This window comes from Globicephala melas, chromosome 13 (genome assembly GCF_963455315.2).
Source record: "Globicephala melas chromosome 13, mGloMel1.2, whole genome shotgun sequence".
Lineage (NCBI taxonomy): Eukaryota > Metazoa > Chordata > Mammalia > Artiodactyla > Delphinidae > Globicephala > Globicephala melas.
Window position 1 is genome coordinate 19,342,931 of NC_083326.1, and position 15,264 is coordinate 19,358,194.

General features: G+C 38.8%; 1 protein-coding gene across 3 annotated transcripts in view; it reads left to right on the top strand.

Annotated features, from left to right (window-relative positions):
- CDH7 (cadherin 7) overlaps window positions 1-15,264 on the top strand; it is a 125,485-nt gene that overhangs the window by 79,939 nt on the left and 30,282 nt on the right. For all 3 annotated transcript variants that reach the window (XM_060310428.1, XM_060310427.1, XM_060310429.1), the window contains exon 7: window positions 7,569-7,822. In XM_060310428.1, coding sequence (XP_060166411.1) covers window positions 7,569-7,822 — 254 coding nt within the window. The remainder of the gene's footprint in view (window positions 1-7,568; window positions 7,823-15,264) is intronic.

A 15,264-nucleotide genomic window follows, 5' to 3' on the forward strand; every position in this document is an offset into this window, starting at 1 on the left:
GAGTGATGGGGGGGAAATACATGAAGAGAGAGGAGCTATAAAATATTGTGGATACTGTGAAAGAAGAAAAAAGATTTTGGGTCCCAGCTCTGCTCCAGAGAAACTAAAAAACCTTCAGGTTACATTTACATGAAGTGGCAAAGGTAAGGGTGAATCTCAGATCAGCTGACTTCACTTGAATCTCCTCTCCACTGTCAGCATTACTCACAGAGTAACCGTGTGGATCAAGATTAATTAATAGTTGCCGCTATTTTATAAAGGTCCCCAGGAAAACATATACTAAACTGTCTTTGGGTCATAATCTGGATTGAGCTTCCCTGAAAATGATCGAGACCCTTTCATGGAAGTTCCTGGTCCAGTTAGTAGTGCATGCTGGGAAATATGGACCTCAGCACAGTAAGGGAATCAATCTGAGCTGTACTGTGAACCAGGTTTTTGATGCTAGGCAGGAATATAGTCATTTGCAAGGCTTGTTTTCTACCTTCTGCTTATAGAATCCAAACAGCCTACCTAAATTCACTCTTAGAACTATAACCTGCGCAGGGTAAGGACTATATAAATGTTCATTGTTCATGGGAAATACATTTAGCCGTCTATGGTACTGCCTCTTTGTAGACAAGTGCAATTATCAATTTGAAATGTGTGTGCATTTAGTTGGTGGTCATAGAATTTTTTTAAAAAATTGTTACAAAATGGAGATGTGTTAGGAGACCTGCTTGAATTGCTTTTTAAAAAATATTCAGTGATCTTTATATCTAGGTTAAAATGTTAACGTAAGTACTCTTGGAGGTCAGAGGGCACTCGTGGAGCTAGATAATGGAAATAATATTTCCTGATATTAGTATCCTTATTTTATTCCTAATAGCTTTAGATAATTTAATGTCTTAGACTTAAACATTTCTGCAGTTACTCATAAACCGGACCCTTTCCCAGGGTCCCAGTTTACCTGTAGAGCACCAGATACTTTTATGTAGTGGAAGTGATCTTTGCAAAATGTGAATGTTTGTATCAAGCACCTGAGAAGCAGCTGTGTTAAACTATGGGTTTTTTTGAAAGTTAAAATAATGACTCATAAAAATGTACAATGGACATGGAGACGCCCAGTAAGTTTTTACTGCTTATTCTAAATTTGCTTTTACTCATTTTGCTATTTTTCAAATAATTTATTCTTAGATTTTTTTTTCTTTTTTCTTTCTTCATTCAGCAGTCAGTCAATCTCTGTCCTATCTAAGACAGTTGTTACGTACTTGTAACAACTGGTAACCTACCTACCTACCTGTGTAAGATTATACATTTGGCTTCTCTCATAGATCTCAAAACCTAGCACAGTGAGACAGACATGAAAGGGTCAGTCCCTTGTAGAGGACACCCACAGAGCTGGCGAAACTTCCGGATGTCTTCTCCCCCTTCACACCTGAGCCTCTCTGAGGGCATCAATGTGGACCATTCTATACATAATTATTACATATATATATATATAACAATTATGTGTGTGTGTATGTATATATATAACAATTTAGAACACATCTTTCTCTTCCCTTCTTCCCTATAAAAAAATAACCTGTTGCCCAAATCTGGATATAGGTTTTGTGATTCACACAAATTTCAAGACAGGTAAAAGCTGCACGCTGCTGATAAAATCACTTGTAAAAGTGTCACTGGACGGAGTTAAACAAGTAAGACAGACCTCAAGGATGTTGCAGTTAGGAGAGAGAGATGAGAATTCAGTGTAAGCTCAACGCAGGTGAAACAAAGGCCTGGAGAATTTTTTAAGAGCTGGAGTGTGTCTGTGTGTGTGTGTGTGTGTGTGTGTGTGTGTGTGTGTGTGTGTAATGGGGGCAGAGGTGTAGGTGACACTGTGTTTCCTTTACCCAAAGGAAAAGTAAATTTTCTTGTATTTTCATGATAGCAGGTAGTTTTGTAACTTGGAGCAAGACTCTTGCTGAAGATTGGTTCTAAGAAAAGGTAGGTCAGGGGCCTAGAGTCAGGAAGAAGCCTGTCCACATTTAGTCAAGCTGACAGAGATAATAAGGCCTTCTTGGGCATAACCCAGGAACAGGGGGAAATAAAGGCAGTAGTGCAGTTGTGCATAATAATGGCGTTTTTTGCTTTTGGAAAGTACTTAGGGAACAACTTTAGAATTCTTATTGTATATAAATGTACAAAATTGTTCTTTGCTGAGATACCTTGTCCAAGGTTGTAGATTACGTCTAAGGTTCTGGGTATTAGATTTATTTGGAATAAATTAATCATAAAGGGAAAGTTATGATTGTGGGTTCTTTTCCATTGGTACAGTTACATTTAAGCCCATTTACCTAGGAAAAATGATTTATATTGATTTGATCAAGTAGGGAGGATATTGAAAGCAACAGAGTATATGCTTTGATCCCAAAGACAGAGAAAGAAATGCTTTTAAAGATGATGAATGGTCTCAGTTCTTTTGTACAAAATCAGTATTAAACATAAGACACTATATACATAGTCTCAACGTGTACACACACACACACACACACACACACACCCACACACACACACACACACCCAATGGTACCATGCCGTGGTTACAGGAACAGAAGGAAGAATTTCCTGAATGGTGTAACTGGGATCAGTCCCTGAAACATCAACAACAGCATTGGCCCAAAGTACAGATCTAAAGGAGGTCATTGAGCTTAACGAGAGCGTGTTTGGCTATAGACCAGAAGGCGAGCTATATGCAGAAAGAAAAATGCAGTGTAATGATTTTATTAAGTGAATTCAAGATGATATTTTAACTTAGGTTTTTACTATTGAGGAAGTTAAAAATGGCAGGGGAGAACTGATGAGTCTCCACTGTTTATGATAGTTAATTGTTTTGAATGTAACAGATGACTATTATAAACTGACTTTGCCAAAGATATAGGCCGAGGTGTCATGGGGGAAACAGAAGAGAAAGACATAATCTTTACTTTCCATTTGATTTGCTCATAATCTAGCCGGAAATCATGGCGCTAATAATAGTATAGTAGTAACAGCAAATGCTTATACAGTAATTACTCTGTGTCCATGACTGTTCCAGCTGCTTTAAATTTATAAATAATTTACAGCAACCCTACTTACTTGGTGAGGCAGGCAGATACCTAGATGTGATAATGCCATACACCATGAGTCCCTAATTGCTCTTAGAGTTTGAACAATGCCTGCTTGTTCTAGCAGAAACGGCATGGCTGGTGGACAGATGTGGCTTGGAATTCACGTAGTGTGTCTGCCCCTAAGTACACATAAAATTTTGGGCTTTCACTGGAGCTCTTTGCTATTTAGTTTCAATAATACCAACCTTCTTCTGTCTTTAAAAATGCACATTAAAGATGTGTGTAAAACTTTTTTTTTTGGAGTTAGCTCTCTATAGATATAAAGACGTTTTAGTTTTAGGTGAGGGGATTATGAGATCACTCATAAAGAAGAAAATAGCTGGTCTCCAAAAGATTTCAGTAAGAAAAATGGCAGACAAAGTTATATGAGAAGGAGGGAGCAGCAGGTGATGCAAACTAGAAGGGACAAAGTATGCTGTTTATAGTGAATAGTTCATTTTAATTGTAGTAAAAAGAAAAGGTGGGAGGAAGAGGGGTGAACCTCTGATCTGGAAAGAGAAGCATATTATTTGGGGCTCCTTAGACCACGGATTGGCAAACAACTGCCTGCCTGTCTCCGGACAGCTCAAGAGCTAAGGATGGTTTTACATTTTTAAGTGACTGAAAAAAATTTTAAAAAAGGATACGTGAAAGTTAGATAGAATTCAGCAGACTTCCGTGTCTGTAAACGAAGTGTTACTGGCACACAGCCAAGCTAGTCCATTTACCTGTGGCCGAGGACATGGTGCCTGCACCCTAAATATTTACTGTCTGGTCTTTACAGGAAAATTTTGCTGACCCCTGTCTTAGTTATAATGCTTACTGTTTCAGTCCTAAAGTTCAGCATCCTTTGATGGCAATACATTTCAACAAGAGTATGTCCAACAAGCTGCTTTCTCTTTCAGCATCTCTGACATAGATGTCACTTGACAGATGAAAAAGCAACTTCTCTGTGGCATCCCTAGTTGGGGTCAAAGTGACAATAATTGGTTTCAGGTTCTTTAATAATCCTACATATTTATTTTCTTGTGAGCTGCAGCTTGAACTTTGTTTTGGTCAAATTTCCAAATATATCTAGTCTCCCATGCTACGTAGTTTCAAGTATTGAATAGAATCTGTTTAGACATTACCTTTCTCTCCTTCCCTTTCCTTCTTCTTTGTCTTTCCCCAGTTATTATTTTAACTTCTTTCGCCGAGTATAACCTTGCTCATTAAATCTAATAGTTACGGAACGGATTGCTTTTGTAGAAATGAATAAGAAAGAGAAACAGGAATTAACATTTTATGGCAAAAGCCTTTTCTTCAATTTGCTTAACAGTCCTATCCGTCACACCACACCCTTCTTTGCAAACTAGTCTGGCTGATTCCGGTTTGCTCTGAAAATCATTTTGTGTGGCACTTCCTTCCGTCTGGAACCTTGATTCCTAGGCTTTCATATGAATTCTTTCATTGCTCGATTTTCAGAATAGCTTTTAGGCAACCAATCATCACGCGTGATCCTGTGTTTCTTTATGACTTGGCAGCATCCAGATGTCTTTACTGCATGTTGTTGCCTTTTAGACACATTAAAAAAAAAAACAAGTTGCCATAAAATAATTGCATTCATTTGTGCAGTAAATGTAAATTATTCTTTCATAAGTCAGTCAAACTTTTACTTGAATACAGAAGGACTAGCTGTCCCTTTGGTAAACCGGAATGAATATCTTAAAAGTTGTGGTTTTGGACTTCCCTGGCAGCACAGTGGTTGAGAATCAGCCTGCCAATGCAGGGGACACGGGTTTGATCCCTGGCCTGGGAAGATCCCCCATGCCACGGAGCAACTAAACCCATGCACCACAACTACTGAGCCTGCGCTCCAGAGCCCGCGAGCCACAACTACTGAGCCTGCGTGCCACAACTACCAAAGCGCATGCGCCTAGAGCCCGTGCTCTGCAACAAGAGAAGCCACCGCAATGAGAAGCCTGCGCACCGCACCAAAGAGTAGCCCCCGCTCACCGCAACTAGAGAAAAGCCCGCGCGCAGCAACGAAGACCCAACACAGCCAAAAATAAATTAATTAAATTTAAAAAAAAAGTTGTGGTTTTGAGTCAGTTGAAAAGGAGATGGTAAACAGGGTGTTTTTTTTTTTTACATAGTCTATCTTACATAGACACATAATATATAAAAGTAATATTTCTCTCCTAATTTATCAGTTTTATAAATATTATAAGAACAAACTGAGGGGATTCCCTGGAGGTCCAGTGGTTAGGACTCCACACTTCCACTGCCGAGGGCGCGGGTTCAATCCCTGGTTGGGGAACTAAGATCCTGCAAGGTGCATGGCGAGGCCAAAAAATAAAAATAAAAAAGACTACAAGCTGAATAGGTTCATATTCATGCTATGTGTGAGTATGTTTAGAGTGTCTTAAGTAAATGCATTTAGGTAAATACGAATGCTTTGTTTTATTTTTAGCAGAACCCAAATTAAATATCGGATTACATGTGTAGGCCCCAGAAAATTATAACGAAGAGGTCAAGTTTCTTGGAAGAGGATTTGCAGCACAATTACTTGAAGAGCCTTTTCAAAATACATATGCTTGTGACTCATCCTGGGTCTGCTGAATCAAAATCTTCTTGGAAGGAGCCAGGAATGTGTTGGAAAGTTCCCCTGAGTGGTTCTGATTCTTACCTTTGGTTGAAGACCATTGGGGTAGAAATATTTTTAGATAATAGACCAAAAAAGGTAGCCTCATAAAAATATCACTGAATTTATTAATAAGGTGCTGTTTATGGCGCTGTGTAGCACGTGCCCCAGGATTTTCATGTGAGACCTCAGATAAGAATTAAAACTTGGTTTTCCCACAGTAATTATATGAAGTTGTTTATAGTCAAGAAAAACAATATACCTGGTTCTTTCTTCCTCTACCTCCCACTTCAGCCATCTGGATTCTCTGGGGCAAAGGTGCAGTTCCGTTTTGAGGCTCTTGAGGCCTGGATAGCTACATTCTAGCTTTTCCTAATTCATTAAGAATTTATTGAGTTCTTTCAATGTACCAAATGCAGAACAGGCAATTCTGGGAATGCTAGTACTGAACAAAACAGTTTGGAGCTTACAATCTACTAGATGAGACAGCTGTTAAGCAGATAAACATTTGAGTAAAGTGCTCTCTGGCCTAGATATTGTGAGCCTGTTTTGAGTATGTGTTTATATATTTTTCATGTATAAAAAAGAGATGAGCCATGGAATCTCTTCATGTCCTATTTATGTGGAAACACACATAACACACATATAGTATATATTTTTATATTTTATATATATGTGTTATTATATTTTATATAAGTGGTATGTACATTTTGTCACATATATAGCATATATAGCACACATACGCCCATACACATGATGGATAAATTTACATTACAGTTCTCAGCAGTACATTTTAGCCCATTTTTCTTAATGCTTTTTTATTAAATAACACATAAAAATGACATGTAAATTATGCTTTATATGTGCTAGTATTTCTACTGGTTTCTTTCTGAAGTTTTTGTTTTTATATCACTAAATGTAACAAATATTTTGGGACAGTTTTTTAGTGGTGAGATTGAGATTGAAAGTCACAACAAGCTGGGACTCTCTGTACCCCTTGAAGAAAGAGAAGCATGTGATTGTCACAGACAAATTCTACCTGTTGGGCATAGAATTCTGTTTTTCACAGATGGTGCCTCATTAGTACAACATTTAATTGCCCTTACAATTTTTTAAGCTACCTTATGGTTTGACTTGGGTCACTGTTTTTGAGAAAAGTGTTAGCATGTTAATCCTGTTGAAAAGTTGCAGGATGGTGATTCTAGAATATAACTGTCAACGCTGTAATACAAATAGAGGCAGAGAGAGAGAGAGAGAGAGAGAGAGTATACTGATGGAGGAATACTGAAGAGAGAAAACAGTGGGTGCTTCATCAAGAAGAATCAGCTATGTGTTCAGGCTGTATAACCTCGATATGCCACCTCTTCTGCTACAGCTGCATTTGGAACACTTGAAAGTTAAGGATTGTAAAGGGGTCCCCCAAATCAATGAAAATGACCTTGTAAATGAGAAATTCAACAGAAAGTTATATTTTTCTTCCTTTTTAATGTGCACCCCTGGATACTGCAGTTAAATTACATTCCTCAAGAATACTACCTTGAGGTCTTCTCGGAAAAGATTTTAAAATCATAGCAGTTGTCATTTCAAATAATGTTCTAAAGACCTGCATTTGCCCATGCAGTGTACCGCGGCAGAGTGGATTAAGTTAGCTCAAATGGACTTACCACATTGTCTATGAGCCAGAAAGCAGCAAGGATTCTGATTGGCACTATTATTTGTTACTTTGGAATGCTGATGGTGCATTTTCCTGGCTGAGTCCATACTACGCTTATTGACGTGCATGAATGAAAAGGCTCTGCTTTGCCTTAATTTAATTTTCCTAACAACTTTCTTTATAGGACTTGGATTTTGAAGCCAAAACAAGTTACACGCTACGGATAGAAGCTGCAAACAGAGACGCCGACCCTCGCTTTCTAAGCTTGGGACCGTTCAGCGACACGACGACCGTGAAGATAATTGTGGAAGACGTGGATGAGCCCCCTGTATTTTCGTCACCCCTGTACCCCATGGAGGTGTCGGAAGCTACCCAAGTTGGGAATATCATTGGGACCGTAGCAGCTCACGACCCAGATTCTTCCAACAGCCCTGTGAGGTAAGAGCTCATTGCTCTCCTCTTCTGTAATTTAACGACAATGTGCCTTTATTCACAACTCATGTCTCTACGTTATGATGCTTTGGGGTCATAGCTAACAAAAACCAGTTTTGTATACGTATTGAGCCATAGCTGCAGAAGTGAAACAACATCAGAACAATGCAGCATTTTAGTAATTCGAAAATGTGTCACCTGATTATCCAAGGCCATTATTGTGTGGCAGTATCTTTAGGCACCATTGTCATCCACAAGCAGAGCTGATGTGCCTTTTCAGCCAGTTATCCTGAGCTCTTTCAACACAAACTGTGTTCAGAGAGAAAGTGATGCATGTCCTTGTTGTAGGATAAATGCAGATGTTAGAAAACTAATTTTATAAACAATTTAAATTAGAGGTTAATTTTTCAACAACCCCTTTTGTATATTGGTCTATATGGATAGTATATGTTTGTTAGTTTGTTAATTCCACTTATAAAAAATAAAATAATACCATATCTCTATATAAGGACTATTTTAAAATGTCCTTTCAGTAGTCCTGTAGAGAGAGAGTAGACACATTGTTATAACCAACTCTGTAGTACTAACAGAATGATGATATGTAGGCGTTTCAAAATATCACACCATTCCAGTTCACACTTTTTACTATAGTTTTACAATCTGAGAGCTACATGCATGTTTTTGTATATGCATGTATTTGTGTGTGTGCATATGATAAAGCACGTCTTTTTTTTTTTTTTTTGCGGTACGCGGGCCTCTCACTGTTGTGGCCTCTCTCCCGTTGCGGAGCACAGGCTCCAGACGCGCAGGCTCAGTGGCCATGGCTCACGGGCCCAGCCGCTCCGCGGCATGTGGGATCTTCCCGGACCGGGGCACGAACCCGTGTCCCCTGCATCGGCAGGCGGACTCTCAACCACTGTGCCACCAGGGAAGCCCATAAAGCACGTCTTTTAAAGTAAATATTTAATAATATTTAAATAAGTATATAGAACATACCAGAAATTACATTGTATTTCATGTCTTAATTTGGGTTCGTAAGTAATATTTTTCAGTGTCATGGTTTGGATTTTGATTACAAAAGCTAACAACAGATTTAACTTTTAGATTTAACTGATATTTAATGATGCTAAGTGCTTTAGAGCTAACTTCTGAACTAAGTCTGGGCATTGCTTACAGAGTATCAAGAAAAATATCTATACATTAGACAATGACTTTTAGTTAAGAGCTCATATTCATTTTTCCTCCTAAAATAATAAGCCGATTTAGGCTTATTACTTATATAAATAAATTATTACACACATTTAATAATATAAAATATCATTTTATTATTTACATGTAAATAATAATCATATATATGTGTGTGTATATGTAATTAGTACTCTCCTTTCCTTCTCTTTTGTTTGACAGTAATATCATAGCCTAGCAAAGAATTGGTATAAACCAATTTTTATTCCATAAATGAAGTCATACTCATTGCTTCTCTGTCTTTACAAGAAATTCAGGCTATATGGAGGCTATCTTACTCTTAATGCAGTGGTCATAAACCATTTCTAAGAATGTAGCCTTCTGTGCACTAAAATATCTGTGGGTCACAGATGTACTCAGATGGAGTAAGCCTTCGCCTCCTCCCTGTAATAGCCCAGGCTTCATTGTCAAACAGCTCCCTGACTTAAGCTCAGCTCCATCTACCGAGTCCTACTGATGTGCACAAATCTGAATTTGGGTTTTGTTATCGCATTGCAACTCTAGTGACATACTTGTCTCCTTCCCCCCAAGGACAACCAACCACAGTACAATCGTAGTCATACATCAGCTACTCAGGGTAGTCTGACTTCTGCTTAAATCACTTGATTTACTGGGGAGAAAGAGAGAATGCCTTCATGAAATTGAGGATCTGGGAAAATAAAGAGACACACTAATATGTTTCACAATTCAGTACGTCAGTGAGTGAAAGGATTTAAGAAAATTTTGATTTATGGTATTGATATTTTAATCTTATTTAAAAATATTTTCTTTACCCATTTCCTGTGTATTATCCTGTTAAAGCCTTTCAGTGTAAATATCTCACTTTTAATAATATTTTATTTGGAATAAATGCAATGTTATATAATAACTTGGGGAAGGAGAAGGGAGAGTAGGACCAAGTGGGTAGTGACTTGAGTTAGAGGTGAAGTGAGTTCTGTGTCTGCTCCCTGAAGCACAGAGATAGAAAGGGCCAAAGGCTGCATTCTGCTGACCTTGGAGGTGAAGATCTCTGTGACTTCCGTCCATGAAAGAGCAGCTGGCCAACGCTGTATTTTTACCTCATTTTTATTTTCTTAAAACTAATCAAGGTGACCTTGAAAGTTCAGGTTAGTACCTCTTACATCCTTTTCTAATCTCTAAGTTGCACAAATAGGGAGAGATTTTGTTCAGACTGAAGTGAAATGTTGTGTGTGTGTGAATATTTCTTTTGCTTTTGTAAAACGAATTTCTTGACTTAGGCTTCATGCTTGTATTCTTGCAACATTTCTTTGCCTTGCACTATTTTTCATAAGGTCAGAACAATCACTCATAGCTTATTTGTTTCTGAATTTGTCTCTCACATATTTCTCTTTTCCTATCCATTTATGATCTCTTATAAGAGGCCAGCCTCCTCGTTGTGTAGTTTGGTGAGCTGATGGGCACTCCTAGCAGTGACATTCTCTAGAAGACTTGTTCTCTTCCCAGCACTGCTGTTTTCTGAGTATCCTAGGGGATGTCACTTAGCCTCCTAAGTTTCCATATAACCCAGTAAAAAGGAAAAGCAACACTTAATCCCTGCTTTGTCCCGAGGTTTTTGAAGATGAAGTGAGAAAGGGAAAATAACTGATGCTTTTAAACTTCAGTCATGACTAAACTGTTAGGATGTACTATCATTGTACATCGCTATTATTATAGTTTATTGTTTTCATGGCATTTTTATTTCAAGGTCAATAAAGTCAATGAAGAGAGACATATTTTACAAGCAACTGTATTGGCAATCTGTATTGAACGTTGGTTTGTATTCACATATTTTCCAATATGTAGAAAATATTACACAGTCGTTTAATGGACATAAACATGTATTTGCATTGGGCACTCAAGTAACTATCAACATGTAAGCCCTCTTAACAGAGGCCAGTGGAGGAGCAGATCACACGGTCTGCCGAGGTCCTAGGAAAAGTGAATCTCCAGGCCGAGACGGAAGCTGAAGACTCTTACAGTTGTGAGCTTTGCGCTTCTGCACCTTGAGGAATATCGTAGTTCTGAGAGGAATGGAAAAGCAGTATTTGTTTAAAATTAGGCCAATAGTATTTGAATTGTAAAAGAGTACGGGAGGGTGGATAATTAGTGTTTGAATTCACTGACATTCTTTGTAGTGTAATACTGAAATCTAGCATATGCCATTTACATTTGGAATATTTTCTGATATATGGGGCAAGAGATTAGAATTCTAGAAAGAAATACACGTACTTGCCTCCAGCAAGGTAAATTGAGATCTTCTTCCCACATGACCCACGCCTTGCCTAGTTTTTTTTTTTTTTTAAACCTATTCCATTAATGTACCAACCCAAAGCTCTTTGCATCTGCCCTTTCCTTAAAAGAAGATGAGGGCATCTACATTACTGTTGGAACCTTGCCGTTTGGTTCCATTTGACTGTTTAGAAGTATAGTAAAAGTAGATTGAAAGATTAAATGAACCCGGAGCCCAGCGGCTGGCCAGAATGTGACACCTTTGTGAACTGGTATGTCTTGTTAAGCTTGCCCGCTATCCGGAGGGCTTACCTGGCCCAGCATTTCATGTACACTTTGCCGTCCTCTTTCCTGATATGAAAATTAGAAGCCAAAGCTGGAAATTGGGTAATACTTGAGATTACGTAGAAAAAAAAAGAGAGTTTTTTGAAAGCAAAAGTGGGTAATTGAGGGCTGGCATGTTTCTGGCTTTGTATTTTTTATGCAGTTGCCTACCATTTCATGTAAATTTTGGCCCCAACTACCTAATATCAGGCTCTATCTATTGAACTTGGAAGGACAGATTGTGTTCTGCTGATTCTCATCATTTTTCTGAAGAGTAAAAGCTTTGCTTCTGTGTTTCTCATCAGTAAGATGGTAAAAACTGTAAGCACAGCCTAGTGTTCAGAGAACTATTACTTCTTCACGTCAGCATCCGTAGACTGATCAGTGAATCAGCATACATTGATTAAGAACCTGCTTTGTGCACGACACTGGGAAAATACAGGAAAAACAAAGATGAATAAAACATTTCCCCTCACCTCAAGGAACTTACAATCTGGCTGAAGAAATAAGATTCCATAAGAGTTAAACAATACAAGGGGAAAAAGTGGCAGCTCTGTCAGAGGGTAAATTGTGAGATAAATACTAATCACTCCAAGGTCATTGGACATGAGACTTCATTTGAAGGAATGTATGCATGAGCTGGACTTTGAGGGATGGCAGGATTTGGACAAGCCAGACATAAGGTCTGTTTATGTTTTATGTAGTTATATCCTAAGAGTCTACTGCTGTATTATGAAACCAGCACATTTATTTCTGTAGGCAGCACAGCGAGCCCAAAGTCCCTGTGCTTAAAACAGCCAATGAATTGAAACCTATTACTACAAATAAGATCAGATTTGAAGAAGGGTGATTGAGAAGTAATGGGGATCATTTTCAGCATTTCTAACAATCCAAATACAGAGCTAGCGTTGTATTTATGTTCAAGGATACAAGGATGATAATAATATTCACCTGCAGGCTCTTCTGGCATTCCTGGTATGGTATGTCCTCAGAAAAAAGGGGATAAAATAATATCGGATATTACATTATGTAGTGTGACTAGTCTGAGCACATGTGGGGTGTTTGAATAATTCAGTGTGTACTTTAAGTGGCTTGTATACATGCATGTATTTGTACATATTATTTTAATCTAAATTCTGTGAATATCTCACAGAATTAAAGGGAAGGTTGCACAGCCAGTCTGCAGAAAAGAGAGGAGGAAGGTTTCTCTATAAATACGAGCAGCCAGGAGTGAGCTGACAGTGTCTTCTGAACGTGGCAGTGGATGCACCACTGGCCCCTTTTTTCCTCATGGCTCTGTTTAAGGTTCACATTTCTTGGAAAGTTTTTTTAGTCCTGTCTTAGGACACGTGTCCATCTCTTACCCAGGAAGTTCTGGGCATTTTCATGGTGAGTCCCATCAAGATTGCATGAGATTGGGAAGATTGAAATCCACAAGGAAAAATTGAGTTGCCATTATCAGAAGAAGGGGGTGAGGCTGCAGACAGTGGTACCACTAAATACTGAACTCAACAGCTGGTTTTGAAGTAATTTATTTCTCATTAAAGCCCTATCGGGCAAGCGTTAACATTCCGCTGTTATAAATAAACATGACTCTAGTTAGAAAATGTGGTTCTAGGATTTTAGCAAGTTCGGTATCAAAACCTGTACGCTGCTTGTAGCCACACACACACACACACACACACATGCACACGTGCATAAATTTCTTAAGCGATTAAGGTTTCAACTCAAATGATTCAGTTATTACTATTGATCAGATTTGTCGGCGTTTATTACGTTATCTTTTCCATATAGGGAGTAGCATTTGTGTTCATGTAGCCCACTCACCTTCATACTCTATTTGTGATTATCAACATGCATAGCCGTAGCTGGGCGATACGAATACTACCTGTGAATACGGAGAGGGCCATTTTAGTCGATCTTCACAGCTCATTGAACAGCAGCACTTGTAACTACAGGCATTTATTAGGGGATTGATTTTGTTTCAGACGCACAGAACACTGAGGATATTCAGATGTATAAGATGCGGTCCCAACCCACGTGTTATCTAGCTGGAGGAGAGATCTTAGGCGAAAACTTATTAAAAAAATCCAGTGTTAAATCTGGAAATGAGAAATCATCTTGTAAAATTTTCTCATTTCGCAGATAAAGAAACAGAAGAGTACAAATGGCGAATGAAAAGCCCAAGTTAGTACGGTAGGTTTGATGCAGGATTGTGGCTGTAAATATGGCCCAGTCTGCGGTTCGTGGTGGTGCAGCACAGGGAGCTGGTAGTGAAGTCCATGGGCCCTATGGACTGCAGGCTTTCTTAAAAAGGCTCGATTTCTGAAGTAATTGGGAAGGCTTGTGCCTTACCAAGGCAGGATTGTCTTTAAGGAGTTGTAGGACTACAGGAATTGGAAGGAGGAAAAAATAGGAATAAAGAAGGGCCAACACGAGGAAAGGCACCTCAGTGGAGATGCACACCATATTGTCATTTAATCCATGAATACATCAGTGTTAACTGTCTTAGAGTTTTAGATAGAGCAGTGGAAAAAAAAATGAAAAGAGGCTGAATTCTAGAGTTGTAGGTAGTAGAGACTAAAAGCTCATCTATGTGCGATGTGATATATACTGGAAAGATGGTTCAGACAGACGCGGTTCTGAATCCTGGTTCCATCAACAACCAGCTGTGAGACTTTAAAGTCCAATACTGGAATACGGCAATAATGGTACCAGCTTGCCTTAGTTAGAAATTGTGCTTGGCTGGTTGAAACAAAGCTTAACGCTAATGACCTACCAATGAGAAGTCTGGAGCCAGGCAAAGACTGGCAATTTGGCAGGATAATGTCATCAAGGGCTTGGCTTCTTGTGTCAGGCACTCATCACCTCATATTTACAAGATGACTTTTGGGTTGCTGTCCATTGTGTTCATGTCCCACATGAGATAGAGGGGAAGGGGCAAAAATCAAATGCCAGTTGAATTAGCAGCTCTGTCCTATCCTTGAGGGAGTTTTTCAGTGATGCTCAACACAACTTTCTTTTGCATCTCATTTGTTAAACCTTAGCTATAAGGACACTGCATCTACAGGGAGGCTAGCAAGTGTAGTTTTTCAGCTGGACACATGGTTGCCTTCAACAAAAGCAGGGATCTATTAGTAAGAACTAAGGGCAAGTGGATATTAGGTGTGCAAGTAAAAGTCTCTGTCACACATGACCTTACATAGCTGTTTGAGGATTAGGAAAAAATGTATATGTTTTACATTCTCAGTATATTTAGAGGGAGGGACAGGTTGATGAATCTGCTTTTGGATATTCTGAGCTTTAGTTGAAGATGTTGCCAGTATCTGGAGTAGTTTAGGAAATCTCAGAAAAAGGATTGAGGCTGGTTATTGAGATTTGGAGGTGTCTGCATAATAAATGGAGAGGGCAGAAGCTTTAACTGCTGGTGCTGCAAAAATATGGAAGTGATCTCTTTCATCGGTCACTCCAACATACAGTGAAAGAGGTCAAGTATTTTAGGTTGTAATTTATAGAAACTAGAGGGATCGTTGTGAGTGTGCACACCACTAACTGCAGCAGAAGTTGCTTTAAAGATAACTTTGGGTCATGATTAGAGAAACACCAGTCCTTTTCTTTCCTGTTCAGCCTCTAATTGATTCAGGCAACTG